Source organism: Moschus berezovskii, chromosome 2, assembly GCF_049115385.1.
Source record: "Moschus berezovskii isolate FMDL1 chromosome 2, NW_MosBer_1.0, whole genome shotgun sequence".
In the NCBI taxonomy this organism is placed as follows: domain Eukaryota; kingdom Metazoa; phylum Chordata; class Mammalia; order Artiodactyla; family Moschidae; genus Moschus; species Moschus berezovskii.
The window spans coordinates 12,005,654-12,019,806 of record NC_142461.1 but is presented as its reverse complement, the minus strand read 5'-3'; the positions used below and the strand labels follow the sequence as shown (position 1 = coordinate 12,019,806).

The window sequence follows — 14,153 nt, the reverse complement described above, 5'->3', positions numbered from 1 at the left end:
CCAGGACAAAGAGCTGAGACCAGGGGTGACAAGAGGCCCTGCTAGCTGGCAAGGGTGATTGTGGGAGAGGGGGTGGCAGACAGCGGCAGGGGGTGGGGGGCTGGCAGGCAGAGATGACCTCTCCAGCTCCCAGTTCCCAGATGACACTCTCTGTGTGGCCTTTTCATACAACACCATCCCCCCACACACACCCCAGCAGAATTTTCCAGATTCCTGGAGGGAAACCTATTTCTTCAAACTCTACTTTCAGTGGAGTCAGTGCGCCCCCATCTGGCATCTCCAGCTCAGAACTTGACCCCCTGGACATCACTCATTCTTTCCTGCCTGGGGTATTTACTCAGCAGGAGTGGGCCAGGCCTTGTACCTGGCCGTTAAAATTCAAAAGTCCCTGTCCCTGTCCCCACAGAGCTCATGGTCTCTTAAGGAGAAAGGACCAATAAACTGTAATTACAACAACTACAGTGCTGTGAAAAAATCCAATCAACGCCCCCCTCCTTCCTTTTTGGACTAGAAGAGGGAGTAACCAAGGAAGGCTTCAGAGAGGAGGTGATGCCTAAGCTAAAACCTGAAGGAGGAGCAGGAGTTCACTCAGTGAGGAGGTGGAGTTAGAGAGTTCTGGGGAGAAAATACAGCTTGTCCAAAGGCCCCGAAAGAAGATGGAGGGCAGTGGGCATTTAGCGGGTGTTGGGAGGTGGATTAATTTGGTCAGAGCATAGGATGCAAGGCAAAGAGCACAAAGCTGACGGGACTAGACAGGCAGGCAGGGGTCAGGGCAGGCAAGAGGACCTGGGGAAGAGACTTAACCAGGGGGTAATAGGGAACCTTCAGAGGGTTTCAAACCAGGGTTTCAAATGTGTTTTAGGAAGATCCCTGACACTATGGAGGGAGGGGTGGAAGGAAGAGGCTAGAGCCTGCCTGCACAGGAAAGATGGGTAAGGATGGCGAGAAGGGGACAGATGAGAGAGATCCTGAGACGGCATAAGGGTCGGGTACATCAGGATACAGGAGAACAGCTTGGAGGAGGGAAGGGTTTTGAAAGAAAAAGGAGGGCACAAGGCTGCCCCAACAACTCTAGCTAACCCAGTCCTGCATGACCAGCCTGGCGGTCATGTTCCACGGCGGCACACCTGGAACAAGCAGGGCATCCACCCTGGGTTTTCCCTGGCACCAGAGCTGGGCAGGAGGCCGCCCAGGAGCTCAGCACCCCCACTCTGGCCACTCTCATGTCTTTCTGCTGAGTCCCTCCCCCAACCCCAGGGAGAAGGGCCAGCTGCCCAGACAAGCCTTTATTGCCCAACCTGAAACCACTGGGCAGCCTCTCCCTCATTCCTGCTGTCCACAGCGCCAGCAACCAAAAGGACAAAATGAGCTAGAACGCAACGGAATAAATTACTGCCAGATTTGCATGGCTCAGAGACATCACCACCCACCCTTTGGGGGGAGGGGGGACTTAGGAGGCCCTTTCAGGGAGCTGGGCTGACTCAAACCAGTTCGGGGCCACGGGGAGATCACATCCCTTCTACTCAGGGCTTCTGAATGAAGCTCAACAGTAATAGCTACAGGTGTCAGGAACTGTGGAAGAGAAGTGACTTGCCCAAGGACACGAGGACAGCAAGTAGCAGAGGCAAATTTGAATCCAGGTCCCCCTGGCTGCAAATCACTGCCTCTGGGGCTCTGTAGCCATCCTCAAAACCGTCTTTTGTTCCCTGGCACTCAGAAACAGAGGCTTGAAACCCATGGGACTGGTGCCCCAGGAATGGAAGCAACTGGCTCAAGATCTCAGTTCCCAACCTCAGCCGTGGATAGAGCCCCCTGTTAGAGGACGGGGGCGTAGCTGAGGGTTCTCAGAATCAAGGTGATGGAGGTAGGGATGGGAGACCATGTAGTTCCCTCGGTTTGGTCTCAGGGTGGGGGAGGGGGCAAAGTCCCTGCAGGACAGGGGTAAGGGTTGCAGGAAGATAAGGAGGGAGGTCGCCTTAGGGGTCCTCTCCGGCGCTCAGGGGTCAAAGCTAAAGCTGTGCGCGATGGCCTGGGGCCGCAGGGTCCGGTTGACCTTAGAGTCAGTGGCAGGAGAGGCTGCGGGCGCCCTGGGAGCTCCGCCCGAGAGGCCGGAGGGGGCGGCAGGGCAGCAAATACGATCGGGCGAGGCCAGTTCTCGGAGACCGGCAGCCTGAAGGAGGCTCCCTGGGGCCGATGTGGCTCTGCCTGTATCTCGGCTCGGAAACCCGTCTGGGGCGTCTCCCCGTTACTCGGGCGCCCCGGGTACCAGACTGGAGCCGCCCAACCAGAGGGGGCGGGGACGCTGAGGCCGCCGGGAGGGGACAGGCCACCCCTGCCCCAGAAGGGCCATCAGACGCACCTCCGCAGGAGAGGGCCCCCAGTGTGGCATCCCAGGCCTCCGGGTAGGATGGGGGGTGGGGGAGGCGGGGACAGACACATGAACACACGCAGCGGCCGCCGACACACGGTCCACAGCACATACGGATACACAGCCACAGCTCTGGATACACACATTCAGAAACGCGATCACACGTACAACTTCACACACACACACAAAACACACCTCTAAAAGACTCCACTCTCCGAAACACACTCAGAGAGACAGCGCGGCCACCCGGCACCCAGAAGCACCGAGACACACGCTCGCACGCGTACATCCACACGCTGCCGTCCCCGCCAGCGGGGAGGCCGCACAAAGTTGCGGAGTCGCCGGAGGCGGGTGTCCCAGGAGACCCCGGCGTCCGCGGCGCCTCCCGCGCGCAACCGGAGGGGGCGCCGTCCGGCAGCCCAGCGCCAGGCCCGGCCCACCCGGACGCACCCCTCACCCCGCCCCGCCGCCCGGGTGCAGCCGCGGCCCGGTCCCCGCACGACCGCCGCGCCGCACGGCCCTCCCCTCCCGCGGGCCCCAGCGCGCCCTCGGCCCCCCGCGGCCGCCCCCGGCCCGCGCTGAGCCCTCCGGGCCCCGGCCCCGGCGCCCCGCAGACCCGGCGCCGTCTCGGATCCGCCACCAGCCAGCGCCGCGCTGAACTTGCGAAACAACAAACAGCCCGACATGTCGGAGTCGGCGGCCGCCGGGCCCCCATCCCTCGCTGCCAAGCCTCGGCCCGAGGCGGCGGGGCGCCGCCGGGACAACTTGTTCCGGGGCCCGCGCGCCCCACGCGCACACCCGAGGGACACACACACAACACAACCTGCACCGCCCCCTCGGGCGGCCCCGGCCCGGGCACACACTCAGCCGTGGCCCAGGCGCGGACCACACTCGCAACATTCCTGGACACGCAGCCAGCTTGCACAAACACACATCCGCTCCAGACACGCTCCTACACACGCATTCCCGGCACACTCGGCGTTCACTGGGACCCACGCAGCCCCCGGCGGAGCACACCACCGGCCCCAGACACACGTACACATCGCGCACACGGCGCGCGGACACAGTCGTTCCGGACCCGTTCCCACGCCTTCACACACGTACACGGATCTCACAAGCACACACATCGCACACGCGTCCTCTGCTCCACACGCGGGCAGAATCCACAGAGCACTCTTCGCCACACGCAGAACACAAAACACACAAGCCATTCTCGGACACACAACAAACAACACTCCGGGGTAGCGCACACACAAATGCCCACAAATGCAACACACCAGCAGAAGCAACTCCTGCCACACAACCGAACTCGGATGGACACACAACAGACATACAATCCTACTTGGCCCCACACACACAACACACAGAGGCAGACACGACACTCAGCGCACACCCCATGCCTTGATGCACACATTCACCCCAACACACTCCTGGACACACAACACACACAGCACCTTTTCTTGCACATCCCTCAGGACACATTCCCAGGCACACAACCCCCTGAGCACACGATCGCACATCCAGCACTCAAGACACACCGAGAGCAAGCTCGCCACGTCCGCAGCTCCCAACACTCCCACTTTCTTTCGAGATACGCCACCGGTGCCGGGGCTCGGCGGGGCAAACTGGGTCCGACCGACGCGCGCTTACCTGCCGGAGTCTCGGTCTCGGGTGCGCAGAGCTGGAAGGTGAGCGCCAGGACGAGAGCCTGGGCGCGGGCCATGGTGCGCCGCCGCCTGCCCCGGGGCCCGGCGCGGGGGGGGCGCCGCCGCCGGAGCCCGAGCCGAGCCCGAGGCGAGCCAGAGCCGGAGCGAAGCGGCGCGGCGCCGAGCGGGACTGGCGCCGAGTCCAGAGCGGGAGCCCAAGCAAGCGGGGCGCTGACGTCAGGCTCGGCCGCGCGTTCCTCGGTCTCGAGGCGCCCCCTACTGGCAGCCGCGCGCGCCCCTGCCCAGTCCGGTCGCCCGCGGCCCTGACGCGCCCCGCCCCCACTCCCGGACCCCTGCCTGGCCGTCCCGGGCTGGGCCTGGATTCCCACCCGCCTCTGAACCCACCTGGCACCGACGTTCTTAGGCGAGCAGATCCACTCCTCTGCTCATTGCTTGCGCCTAGCTCGCACACAGCTCTCCGGGACAGAGACCTAGCGACACAGAGCCTCTCGGTCCTACCCAATGCTTGAATCCCCTCTACCTCGATCCCTTTCAGTATACATCTATACTTATCTCCAAGGACAGGGAGCTCATCACCTACCAAGGGCAGGTGATGGGGTCTTGGAAACGCTAGCTTTTAGAGTTGTTCGTAGTATTCCTTGAACGTTCAGTTTAGTCACTCAGTAGCGTCCGACTCTTTGCAACCCCATGGACTGCAGCATACCAGGCCTCCCTGTCCATCACCAACTTCCGGAGTTTCCTCAAACTCCTGTCCATTGAGTTGGTGATACCATCTAACCATTTCATCCTCTGTCGTCCCCTTCTCCTCCCACCTTCAATCTTTCTCAGCAACAGGGTCTTTCTTTTCCAACGAGTCAGTTCTTTGCATCAGGTGGCCAAAATATTGGAGTTTCAGCTTCAGCTTCAGTCCTTCCAATGAATATTCAGGACTGATTTCCTTTAGGATGGACTGGTTGGATCTCCTTGCAGTCCAAGGGACTCTCCAGAGTCTTCTCCAACACCGCGGTTCAAAAGCATCAATTCTTCAGCCCTCTTCTTTCTTTATAGATGACCTTTCTAACAGACCTTTGTTGGCCTTTATCATCCTTTTAATGTCCATAGGATCTGTAGTGATGTCCCCCCCCTTTCATTCCTGATATTAGTAATCTGTGTCCTTTCTCTTCTTTTTCTAGTCTGGCTAGAGACATCGATTTATTGATCTTTTCAAAGAACCAGCTTTTGGTTTGGTTGGTTTTTCTCTGTTGATTTCCTATTTTTCATTTCACTGATTTCAGCTCTAATTTTTATTATTTTCCTGCTTCCCTGGCATTCGATTTGCGCTTCTTTTTCTAGCTTCTTAAGGCAGAAGTTTAGATGATTAATTGCAGATCTTTTTCCTTCTCTCATAGATGCATTCAGTGCTATAAATTTCCCTCTGCATGCTGCTTACCCAGCATCCCACAAATTTTGATAAGCTGTGCTTTCATTTTCATTCAGTTTTCATTCATTAATATGTCAAAAACTTTCAATTCCTCTTGAGATTTCTTTAACCCATATGTTATGTAGAAGTATGTTATTTAATATCCAAGTATTTGGGGATTTTTCAACTCTGTTATTATTTCTAGCTTAATTCCACTATGATCTGAGAGCAATCACTGCATGATTCTTTTCTTTCAAATTTGTTGTGTTTTATGGTCCAGTAGGTGGTCTCTCTTGCTAAAAATTCCATGTGATCTTGGGAAGATTGTGTACTCTGCTATTGTTGGATGGAGTAGTCTTTATTTATTTAGTTGAGGCATGTGGGATCTAGTTCCCCAACCGGAGATCAAACCCTGGCCACCTGCACTGGGAACTCAGAGTCTTAGCCCCCAGACCATTAGGAAAGTCCCTGAAGTAGTTTTTAGATGACCTTTGTCTTTAGTTGATTGATGGTGTTGTGGAGTTTAATTATGTCTTCCCTGAGTTTCTGCCTGCTGGACATGTTTATTTCTGAGAGAGAGAGCTGTTGAAGTTTCCAGCTGTAATAATGGATTGAGCTATTTCTCCTTGCTATGCTGGCTGGCTTTTAAAAAGTTCTTTCTCTTCGTGCCATGAAATCTATCCCCCTCACTAACTCTCATTGATTCTAGTCTATCTACAGGCCACACAGGTTAAGTTCATTTGGGCCTCTGCCCATTATAAACCCTGTACAGTGACTACAAACTAGTTGTCCATTTCTATATAAGACCAGGTTCCTTCTGTGTGTTTCACCTACGTGGACTCATTTAATCTTTACCACTATTTTTCCCATGACACAGTTGAGAAAATTAAGGTACAGAGAGAGAAAGTGACTTTTCCGAGATTACGTGTAGTATGCAGCAGCTCCGAGACTTGAATCAAAGACATGTGGCTTGAACTGAATAGAAGCCGAGGGCTTTCTCTGTATGGAGCAAATCAACAAACACTAGATACCAATTTATCTGTTCAACAGTTACTCTAAGCCAAAGTGAAGATATAAGACAGATAAAAATCCCTACCCTCATGGAGCTTATATTCCAATGGAAAGATAAGAACAATAAACAACCAAAAAACAAAACAAAAACACCAAATTCTCTGGTGTGTGAGACAGTAGTATAGTATACTAGAGAAATGGGGAAGACGGGACCTCCCTGGTGGTCCTGTGATTAAGAATCCACCTGCCAATACAAGAGACTTGGGTTCGTTCCCTAGTCCAGGAAGATCCCACATGCCAAGGAGCATCTAAGCCTGTGCGCGACAACTGCTGAGGCTGCGTGCTGCGACTACTGTAGACCAAGCACCTAGGGCCCGCTCTCTGCAGCAAGAGAAGCCTCTGCGATCAGAAGCCGGTGCACCACAATGAAGAGTGAGCCCCCGCTCACTGCAACTAGAGAAAGCACACGTGCATCAACCAGGACCCAGCACAGCCATCAGTAAATAAATAGAAGAAAGAAATGGAGAGAAACAGTCAGGGAAAGAGGATTATTGCCTTTTTAAATGGAGCACCTCCTCTTATGGCGTATTCATTGTGGGTCTGCAGCTTTAGAACACGAGCTCCCTAAGGGCAAGGACTCTGTCTTATATCCCACTGCTTGGTATCTGGCTGATAGTCAGCACTCAAGAAATACTGAATGGATGAATGAATGCAGATACGGTTCTTGCCTTCGTGAAGCTTACATTTTCCCGGGAGAGACCAAGAGCAAACACACAGAGAAGAGACAGAAAGGACCATCCAGAAAAGGCAACTCAAGGAGGAAAATCTGATGAAAAAGAAGCAACCAGGGATGCTGCCTTTTGCAGAGGAACGTTGCAGAAGCCCCATGGCAGGAGTTTACCGCTGGTCCCATTTTGGGAGGATGTGGAAACTGAGAAAAGCAGAAAAGTTCTTTGGATGCCTCAGAAAGCATAAGACACTTGCCCAAGGTCACACAGCTAATAATGGTGGGTCCAGAACTCAGACCTAGATCAGACTGATTCCACAGCCCTCTTTGTGCAAAGGAAGACTATGGGCAGAGACTGAGCTGGAAGGAGAAAAGGACACAAGTAACAGATGGACAGATGAAAAGAGAACATTCTGCTCCACTTGAAAAAGACCATAGGCTTCTCTAATCCTTGAGAGAAGAAGGAAGGGAAACGGAAAGTCTTGGCCTGAAATGACCAGCCCAAATCTAGGGAAAAGGAGATGGTACCACCGACAGGCTCAGGCCACGAGGAAATTCAATTACTTTCAACTCATGGAATATTCATGACACCTACCCTGTGCCAGGCCTCATATTCGGTGCTGATGTCATGGAGATGCACTAAACGTGGCCCTACTCTTACCGGGAGGGGGAAATGGGCACATAAATAAACAAGAGACTACATCCTAAAGGTCATAACACCAGCCCAAAGAAAACACAAAGGCACCAGGGATTGACTCAGCCCGGGGGTTTGGGAAACAACATCAAAGAAGTGATACCTGAACCTGGAGTTTCCTAGATAGGCAACGCAGAGACGAGCATTTCAGGCAGAAGGAACGGCCTGAATAAAGGCACAAGACATGGAAGTACTAGGAAAGGTCGGTGTCAGATATGGTTGCATCGTAGTCTCTGCATGGTCCAACAGCAGAAAATAAAGACAGTGTGGAAGTCGAGGGACAAAGGGTCTCGAATGTAAGACCAGGACAATTGGATCTGGCCCCGTCAACCAGTGGTTCTCAAATGGTGCCCCTGAAGAAGCCCAAATGTTCCTCAAGTCAAGACTGCTGAGGGATTCTACGGTTGAATTAAAACCACAGTCATGTTTTTCTCTTTTTTCTAATATTTATTTGTTTATCATGGGGGATCTTTTAGTTGCAGCACTCAAATTCTTAGTTGTGGCATGTGGGAACCTAAAGTTCCCTGACCAGAGATTGAACCCAAGCCCACCGCATTGGGAGTGCAGAGTCTTAGCCACTGGACCACCAGGGAAGTCCCAGTCATGTTTTTCTAATTCGCAAGAAGGTAGATTAATTACAATGAGTAGAAATTTTTTGTTGTTATTTTAAGGTGTTTTTCCTCCATCTATTTTTCTGAAGATTTTAAAACATGTCAGTAGTGTGAAAGAATGATAAAATTAGCATAGAACCATGGTTTTGTTTACAAGTTTAATATATCAATAGTTCACAGTTTTCTAATACAAAGAACTGTAGCTTCTGGTTCTTCCTGAGTATTGAGGAATCATGGAAGGATTTTAAGCAAGGGAACAACAAAATCTGGTCTTTCTCTTAAAAAGAGAAAGCAATTCTGGAGGCCTGAGAAAGAAGGAAATGGAGAGAGAAAGAAGGGGGAGAATTTCAGTTAGGAAGAGGATTGTTGACATAGTTCAAACAAGAGCTGATGTCCTGGGCCAAAAAATGAGGGCTATCATGATAGCCAGGGGACCACATCCAGCCCCCAAAGAGGAAGACGGGCTGCGTGAGGCTGGGTGACTCTCCAGGCTTCCTGGATGAGCTGCCCGGGGAATTCAGAGGAACCAGTTACATAAAGAAGATAAAATCAACAGCTCAATGTCACCTAGGGAGTCTTTCAACAGAAATAGAACTGTGGGTCACTGTGAAAATAGAAGATAGGCAAGACTGGGTGTGTGTGTGTGTGTGTGGTGTGTGTGTGTGTACTGTGGGACCAAGTCTTCCTCCCGGGTGTGTGTGTGTGTGTGTACTGTGGGACCAAGTCTTCCTCCCGGGGTGTGTGTGTGTGTGTGTGTGTGTGTGTGTGTGTGTGTGTGTACTGTGGGACCAAGTCTTCCTCCCAGTATGGAACACTAGTTTTCTCTAATAATAAAAATAAGTAAGGGCTTCTCTGGTAGTCCAGTGGTTAAGAATCTAAGTCCAGTAATTAAGATCCACCTGCCAATGCAGGGGACAAGGGTTCAATCCCTGGCCCTGCAAAGTCCTCATGTGGTGAAGCACCGAAGCCTGTTTACCTCAACTACTGAGCACACGGACCGCAACTGCCGAAGCCCAGGCTCCCAGAGCCTTGCCACCGCAACGGGAAGCCCAGGCGCCGCAACAAAGAGTAACCCCTGCTCACCACGGCTGGAGAAAGCCCCAGCGCAGCAACAGAGGCCCTACACAGCCAAAAATGAGTAAATAGATAAATAACTGTCTTCAAAGTACAAACACTTTTGAGCATGTACTGTAAGCCAGTCTGGGTGTTTTACAGATTATATTTCTCATTTAATCTTTACAATAACCCCTGAAAACAGTTATCAAATGCTTTTATGCCAAACATTGTTTTAAATGCTTCAAGATTGATAGCTCACAATCAATCACCTTGAATCAGATACCAGTATTTCCTTCATTTTAAGGATAAGGAAATGGAGACACAGAGAGACCAGGTGACTTGTCCAAAATCAAATGACCAAACAGTGGCAGAGCCAGGACTCAAAAGCCAGGTTTGCCAGAATGCAGCATGGGTACCCTTTGACCTGACACTTTCTTTTCTTCCTCACAGGAAAGGTTCTAAACTGGCAACTTTGAGGTCAATAAAACCCAGTGAAAGGAATTCTTCCTTATTCTTTCAAGTCCTGGTTCAGTGTTTCTCAAGTTTGTTCCCCAGGCCACCTGCGTCAGAAAATTCTTGAGAGCTACTTATAAGAAATGTAGATTCAAAAGAAAAAAAAAAGGAAATGTAGATTCCTGAAGAATTATGGCAACTAAATGTAACATGTGATCATGAATTGGGTCCTGAACAAGAAAAATTATATCCAAGGGATAACTGATTAAAATGTGAATAAGATTTGGTGATTGTGCAGACTTGTTAATCTCTTTATTTTGATCATTTTGTTATACATGTTACACATGATGTTAATTTCTGGGGAATCTAGATGAATCCATAGAGAGAACGTGATTTTTTTACAGATCAGAAATTATATGAAAATTAAGTTTAAAATTTTTTAAATATATTAAAAATGTAGTTTCCTGGATCCCTCCCCAAGATTCTAATTCAGGTCTGAGATAGGACCTCAGGTGGTTTTCATACATACTGAAGATTTTGAGTCACAGGACTGTCTCCAACATCACCTCCTCCAAGAGCCCCTACCCCCACCTCAGTCCCAAAACACCTCTCTCCTTCAGACTCCAGAAGTGCCCTCTGTAATGTCCTAACATTCAACTAGGGTTTTAGTTATGCTTGTGTCTTCCTTCCACAAATAATGTGATAAGCATCTTTCTTGGGTTACATCTCTTTACACCACATTTCCACAAAGGTCTGTTTAGTCAAAGTTATGGTTTTTCAAGTAGTCATGTACAGATGTGAGAGCTGGACCGTAAAGAAGGCTGAGCGCTGAAGAACAAATGTTTTCAAACTGTGGTGCTGGAGAAGACTTTTTAGAGTCCCTTGAACAGTAAGGAGATCAAACCAGTCAATCCTAAAGGAAATCAATCCTAAATATTGACTGGACTGATGCTGAAGCTGGAGCTCCAATACTTTGGGTACCTGATGGGAAGAGCTGACTCACTGGGAAAGACCCTAATGCTAGGAAAGAGTGAGAGCATGAGGAGAAGGGGACAACAGAGGATGAGATGATCAGATGGCACCACTGACTCCGTGGACATGAGTTTGAACAAACTCCAGGAGATAGTGAAGGACAGGAAGCCTGGTGTGCTGGAGTCCATGGGGTCCAGAAGAGTTGGACAGGACTGAGTGACTGAACAACAAGGAATGAGAAAGCTGTCTCACAGTTTCAGTCATTTGCCCGAGGTGGCCAAGCTAACAAGCGGCAAGTCTAGGATTTGAACCTAAGTCATCTAACTGCAAACCCAGTACTCGTACCTCCACATCTACTTACATCTACTCTACTTAGTGTAGGGAAGTAAGGTTTGCCACCCGACGCTGTTAGAAGACAGCTGGGATTAAATGAAATAACGCCTCATCTGAACACAGTAAGCGCTAGAGTAGGGAGGAGAAGCGGAGGCCAGGGGAGGGGAAATTGTCTCCCCCCCAAATCAAACATCAATCGCAGACTTTAAGCCAGTCCCAGCTTTAAGCCAGTTTCTAACGTTCATTGTTAGTTCAACCCTGGGAGGCTCAGAGAACCCGAGACTCCCCTAAATCCCTCCGCCGACTACTCCTGGTTTCCCAGGGAGTCTGACCCAGCGCCAGCGCCAGCTACGGAGGACCGCGGCAGCCCTTTAAAAGGAGCGAGGGGCGTGGTCACCGGGGGCGGGGCCGGGCGCTGGCGAGCGGTCGCTGGAAGATGACGTATCTCGCAGCGTCTCGCTCTGAGTTGACTGGAGGGAACATGTGGGTTTGCGGGGCGCTCTGCAGGGCTCGAGCCCCGGCCCAGCTGGGGCAGAGGCTGCTCGCAGAGTCCCGCCGGCGGCGGCCTGCCGCCGCCTCGTTCTCTGCCTCTGCCGAGCCTTCCCGGGTCCGGGCGCTGGTCTATGGGCACCACGGGGACCCAGCCAAGGTCGTCGAGTAAGACACGGCGCCGAAATGGGGGAAGGGGACTGCGGTTGCCAGGGGGTATTCGATGGGCTGTGGGGAAGGGAGACTGGAAAGGGAAGGAGGGTCAAGGCCAGAGGAGAAAGGCCGAGAATAATAGGAAACTGTTGCCCAGGAAGTCCGTGCTTGAGGAAGTTGAAAACCTGGCGGGCACTGTTATGGTGACTGGCTGACGTTCATTGATCCTGTACTCTATATGGGCCAATCCGTATATAAATGGATGCTCTCATTTAATCGTCACAACAACCCTTTGGTGTAGGTACTTGATTTAGCCCCATTTTGCAGATGAGAAAATGGAGACATGAGAAGTAAAATCACTTGTCCAAGATCACACAAGCCAGTAAGTGGCAGAGTCAGAATTTTTGAACCCACGGCTGTCTGACTGGCCTACGTGAATTCCTATGCTCTATTGTTTTATGGAAGGAATTTTCAGAATACTTTTTTATCCATTTGGATCTTCACTTCTCATAGTGAAGTAGATCAGAGATCATTGCTTCCGATTTGCAGAAGGCAAGGGACTTGTCCAAAGTGATTTAGCTAATAAAGATTGGAACAAAGACAGGAATTCTTGGCTTCTGAGTCCTGTCTCGTGTGATTTCCTATCCAGTACACTGTGTGTGTGCCTTTAGCTAGACCTAAGGTCAAATACAGGCTCGGCCTCTTAGTAGCTGTTTGATCTTGGACAAATCACTCAGCCCCTCTGAGCCCTTGTTATTTTTGTGATTATATCCTAAAATTCTGTTGGATCTTAATCCTTGATTTTTGCATGTGGCTGAAAAAAGCAGTATGTGAATTTTCAACAATTATACATCTGCACAGAAGTGTTTATAGCCATGCAGAAGACCTAGTGAGGGGACTAGGGGACTCTGAGCCTCCCAGGGTTGAACTCCTAACAATGAATGTTAGTGAGGTCCACTGGTGGTACGAAGGTAAAAGCACAGATCTGGAAATGAGAAGACCTGGGGTCAAGCCCTTGCCCTCCCTGTCCTAGCTGTGTGTGTTTAACAAGTTACTGAGATTCTCTGAGCTTCAGTTTCATCACATTTAAAAATGGAGACAATATAGTTATAGCTGATAGTGCTAATCAGCTTCAATAAAAGGAATGCTCTTCATCAAAAAGTGCCTGCATACTCTCTCGCAGTCCCTTGTTTCAAGTTCTTTGATTCCCAGCAAATGGTTTGATTGCTTTCCAAATGACAGACAAACAAGGAATTATTTTTATGATTCAAATTCAGGCTAGAATGCTGGCTTCGGCAGCTCAGATATTAAAATTGAAATGATGCAGAGATTACCATGGTCCCTGCACAAGGGTTACATGCAAATTTGTGAAGTGTTCCATATTTTTACTTAAAAAATACAAGCTAGATGTTTTGACAGCTGAAGAGGATAAGCCTCAGATATCAGTGCGTGGTCATGCACTCGATTAGAGCAATTGAAATTTTGAGAAGATGCATCAGTCAGTAAACCCCAATTTGTATGTTGATCATAGGTGATAAATCACCATGTTGGGAAGACATCCACTGAGCACTGCTGTGATGAGTTGGTAAAGCTCTGATGAACACTCTTTTTCCAGGATCACACCCCTAGTGAGAACAAGGTAGCGTCTCTCACAGGCTTGCAATTTTTATGTGTCTGCTTCAGGGCCTGCCACAGAAAAGGAGCTCCAAAAATGTTAGTTGAATCTGAATCCAGTTTCTGTAATAAGCGTACCTTTTATTAAGTTCTGTGGTGATAAAGCAGGTGTCTCCGATATTCAGGAACCCTGAGAAAGGCATGGGAAGGTTAGGCAGCCAAGCACAGCTGCCTCCTGATAGATTCCCACCCCTTGGAGAGCCAGGGAAGCTATTATAGAACAGACTGATGTGGTTACAGATACCACTTAGGAAAAAGAGCTTCTCTTATCTCCTTGTGTGGAACCCTGATCATTTCCCAGAAGTTCAAAGCGCGGTCTTTCCACGAAGCACTGTATTACTTACCTGGCTGTGTTCGGTCTTAGTTGTGGCCCATGGCATCTTCACTGTGTCACGCGAGATCTTTCACTCCAGCACACGGGCTCTCCAGTTGTGCCACACGGGCTCTGGAGCGTGCGGGTTCAGTAGTTGGCCGTGCATGGGCTTGGTTGCTCCGTGGCATGTAGGATCTTAGTTCTACAACCAGGGATCAAACCCACATCCCCTG

The 14,153-nt window shown here is 50.5% G+C and overlaps 2 protein-coding genes and 1 non-coding gene across 6 annotated transcripts in view; 2 read left to right on the top strand and 1 right to left on the bottom strand.

Annotated features, from left to right (window-relative positions):
* PTPRU (protein tyrosine phosphatase receptor type U) overlaps positions 1-4,193 on the bottom strand; it is an 86,372-nt gene extending 82,179 nt beyond the window's left edge. For both annotated transcript variants that reach the window (XM_055397569.2, XM_055397571.2), the window contains exon 1: positions 4,019-4,193. In XM_055397569.2, the coding sequence (XP_055253544.1) occupies positions 4,019-4,091 (73 nt within the window). In that variant the 5' untranslated portion in view covers positions 4,092-4,193. The remainder of the gene's footprint in view (positions 1-4,018) is intronic.
* Positions 4,194-11,737: 7,544 nt separating this feature from the next.
* The window catches only part of MECR (mitochondrial trans-2-enoyl-CoA reductase), a 44,029-nt gene continuing 41,613 nt past the window's right edge, over positions 11,738-14,153 (top strand). For all 3 annotated transcript variants that reach the window (XM_055397863.2, XM_055397861.2, XM_055397860.2), the window contains exon 1: positions 11,738-11,948. In XM_055397863.2, coding sequence (XP_055253838.1) covers positions 11,773-11,948 — 176 coding nt within the window. In that variant the 5' untranslated portion in view covers positions 11,738-11,772. The remainder of the gene's footprint in view (positions 11,949-14,153) is intronic.
* Positions 13,217-13,320, top strand: LOC129538714 (U6 spliceosomal RNA). Its single transcript, XR_008682268.2, has one exon. It is a non-coding gene; the product is annotated as a U6 spliceosomal RNA (small nuclear RNA).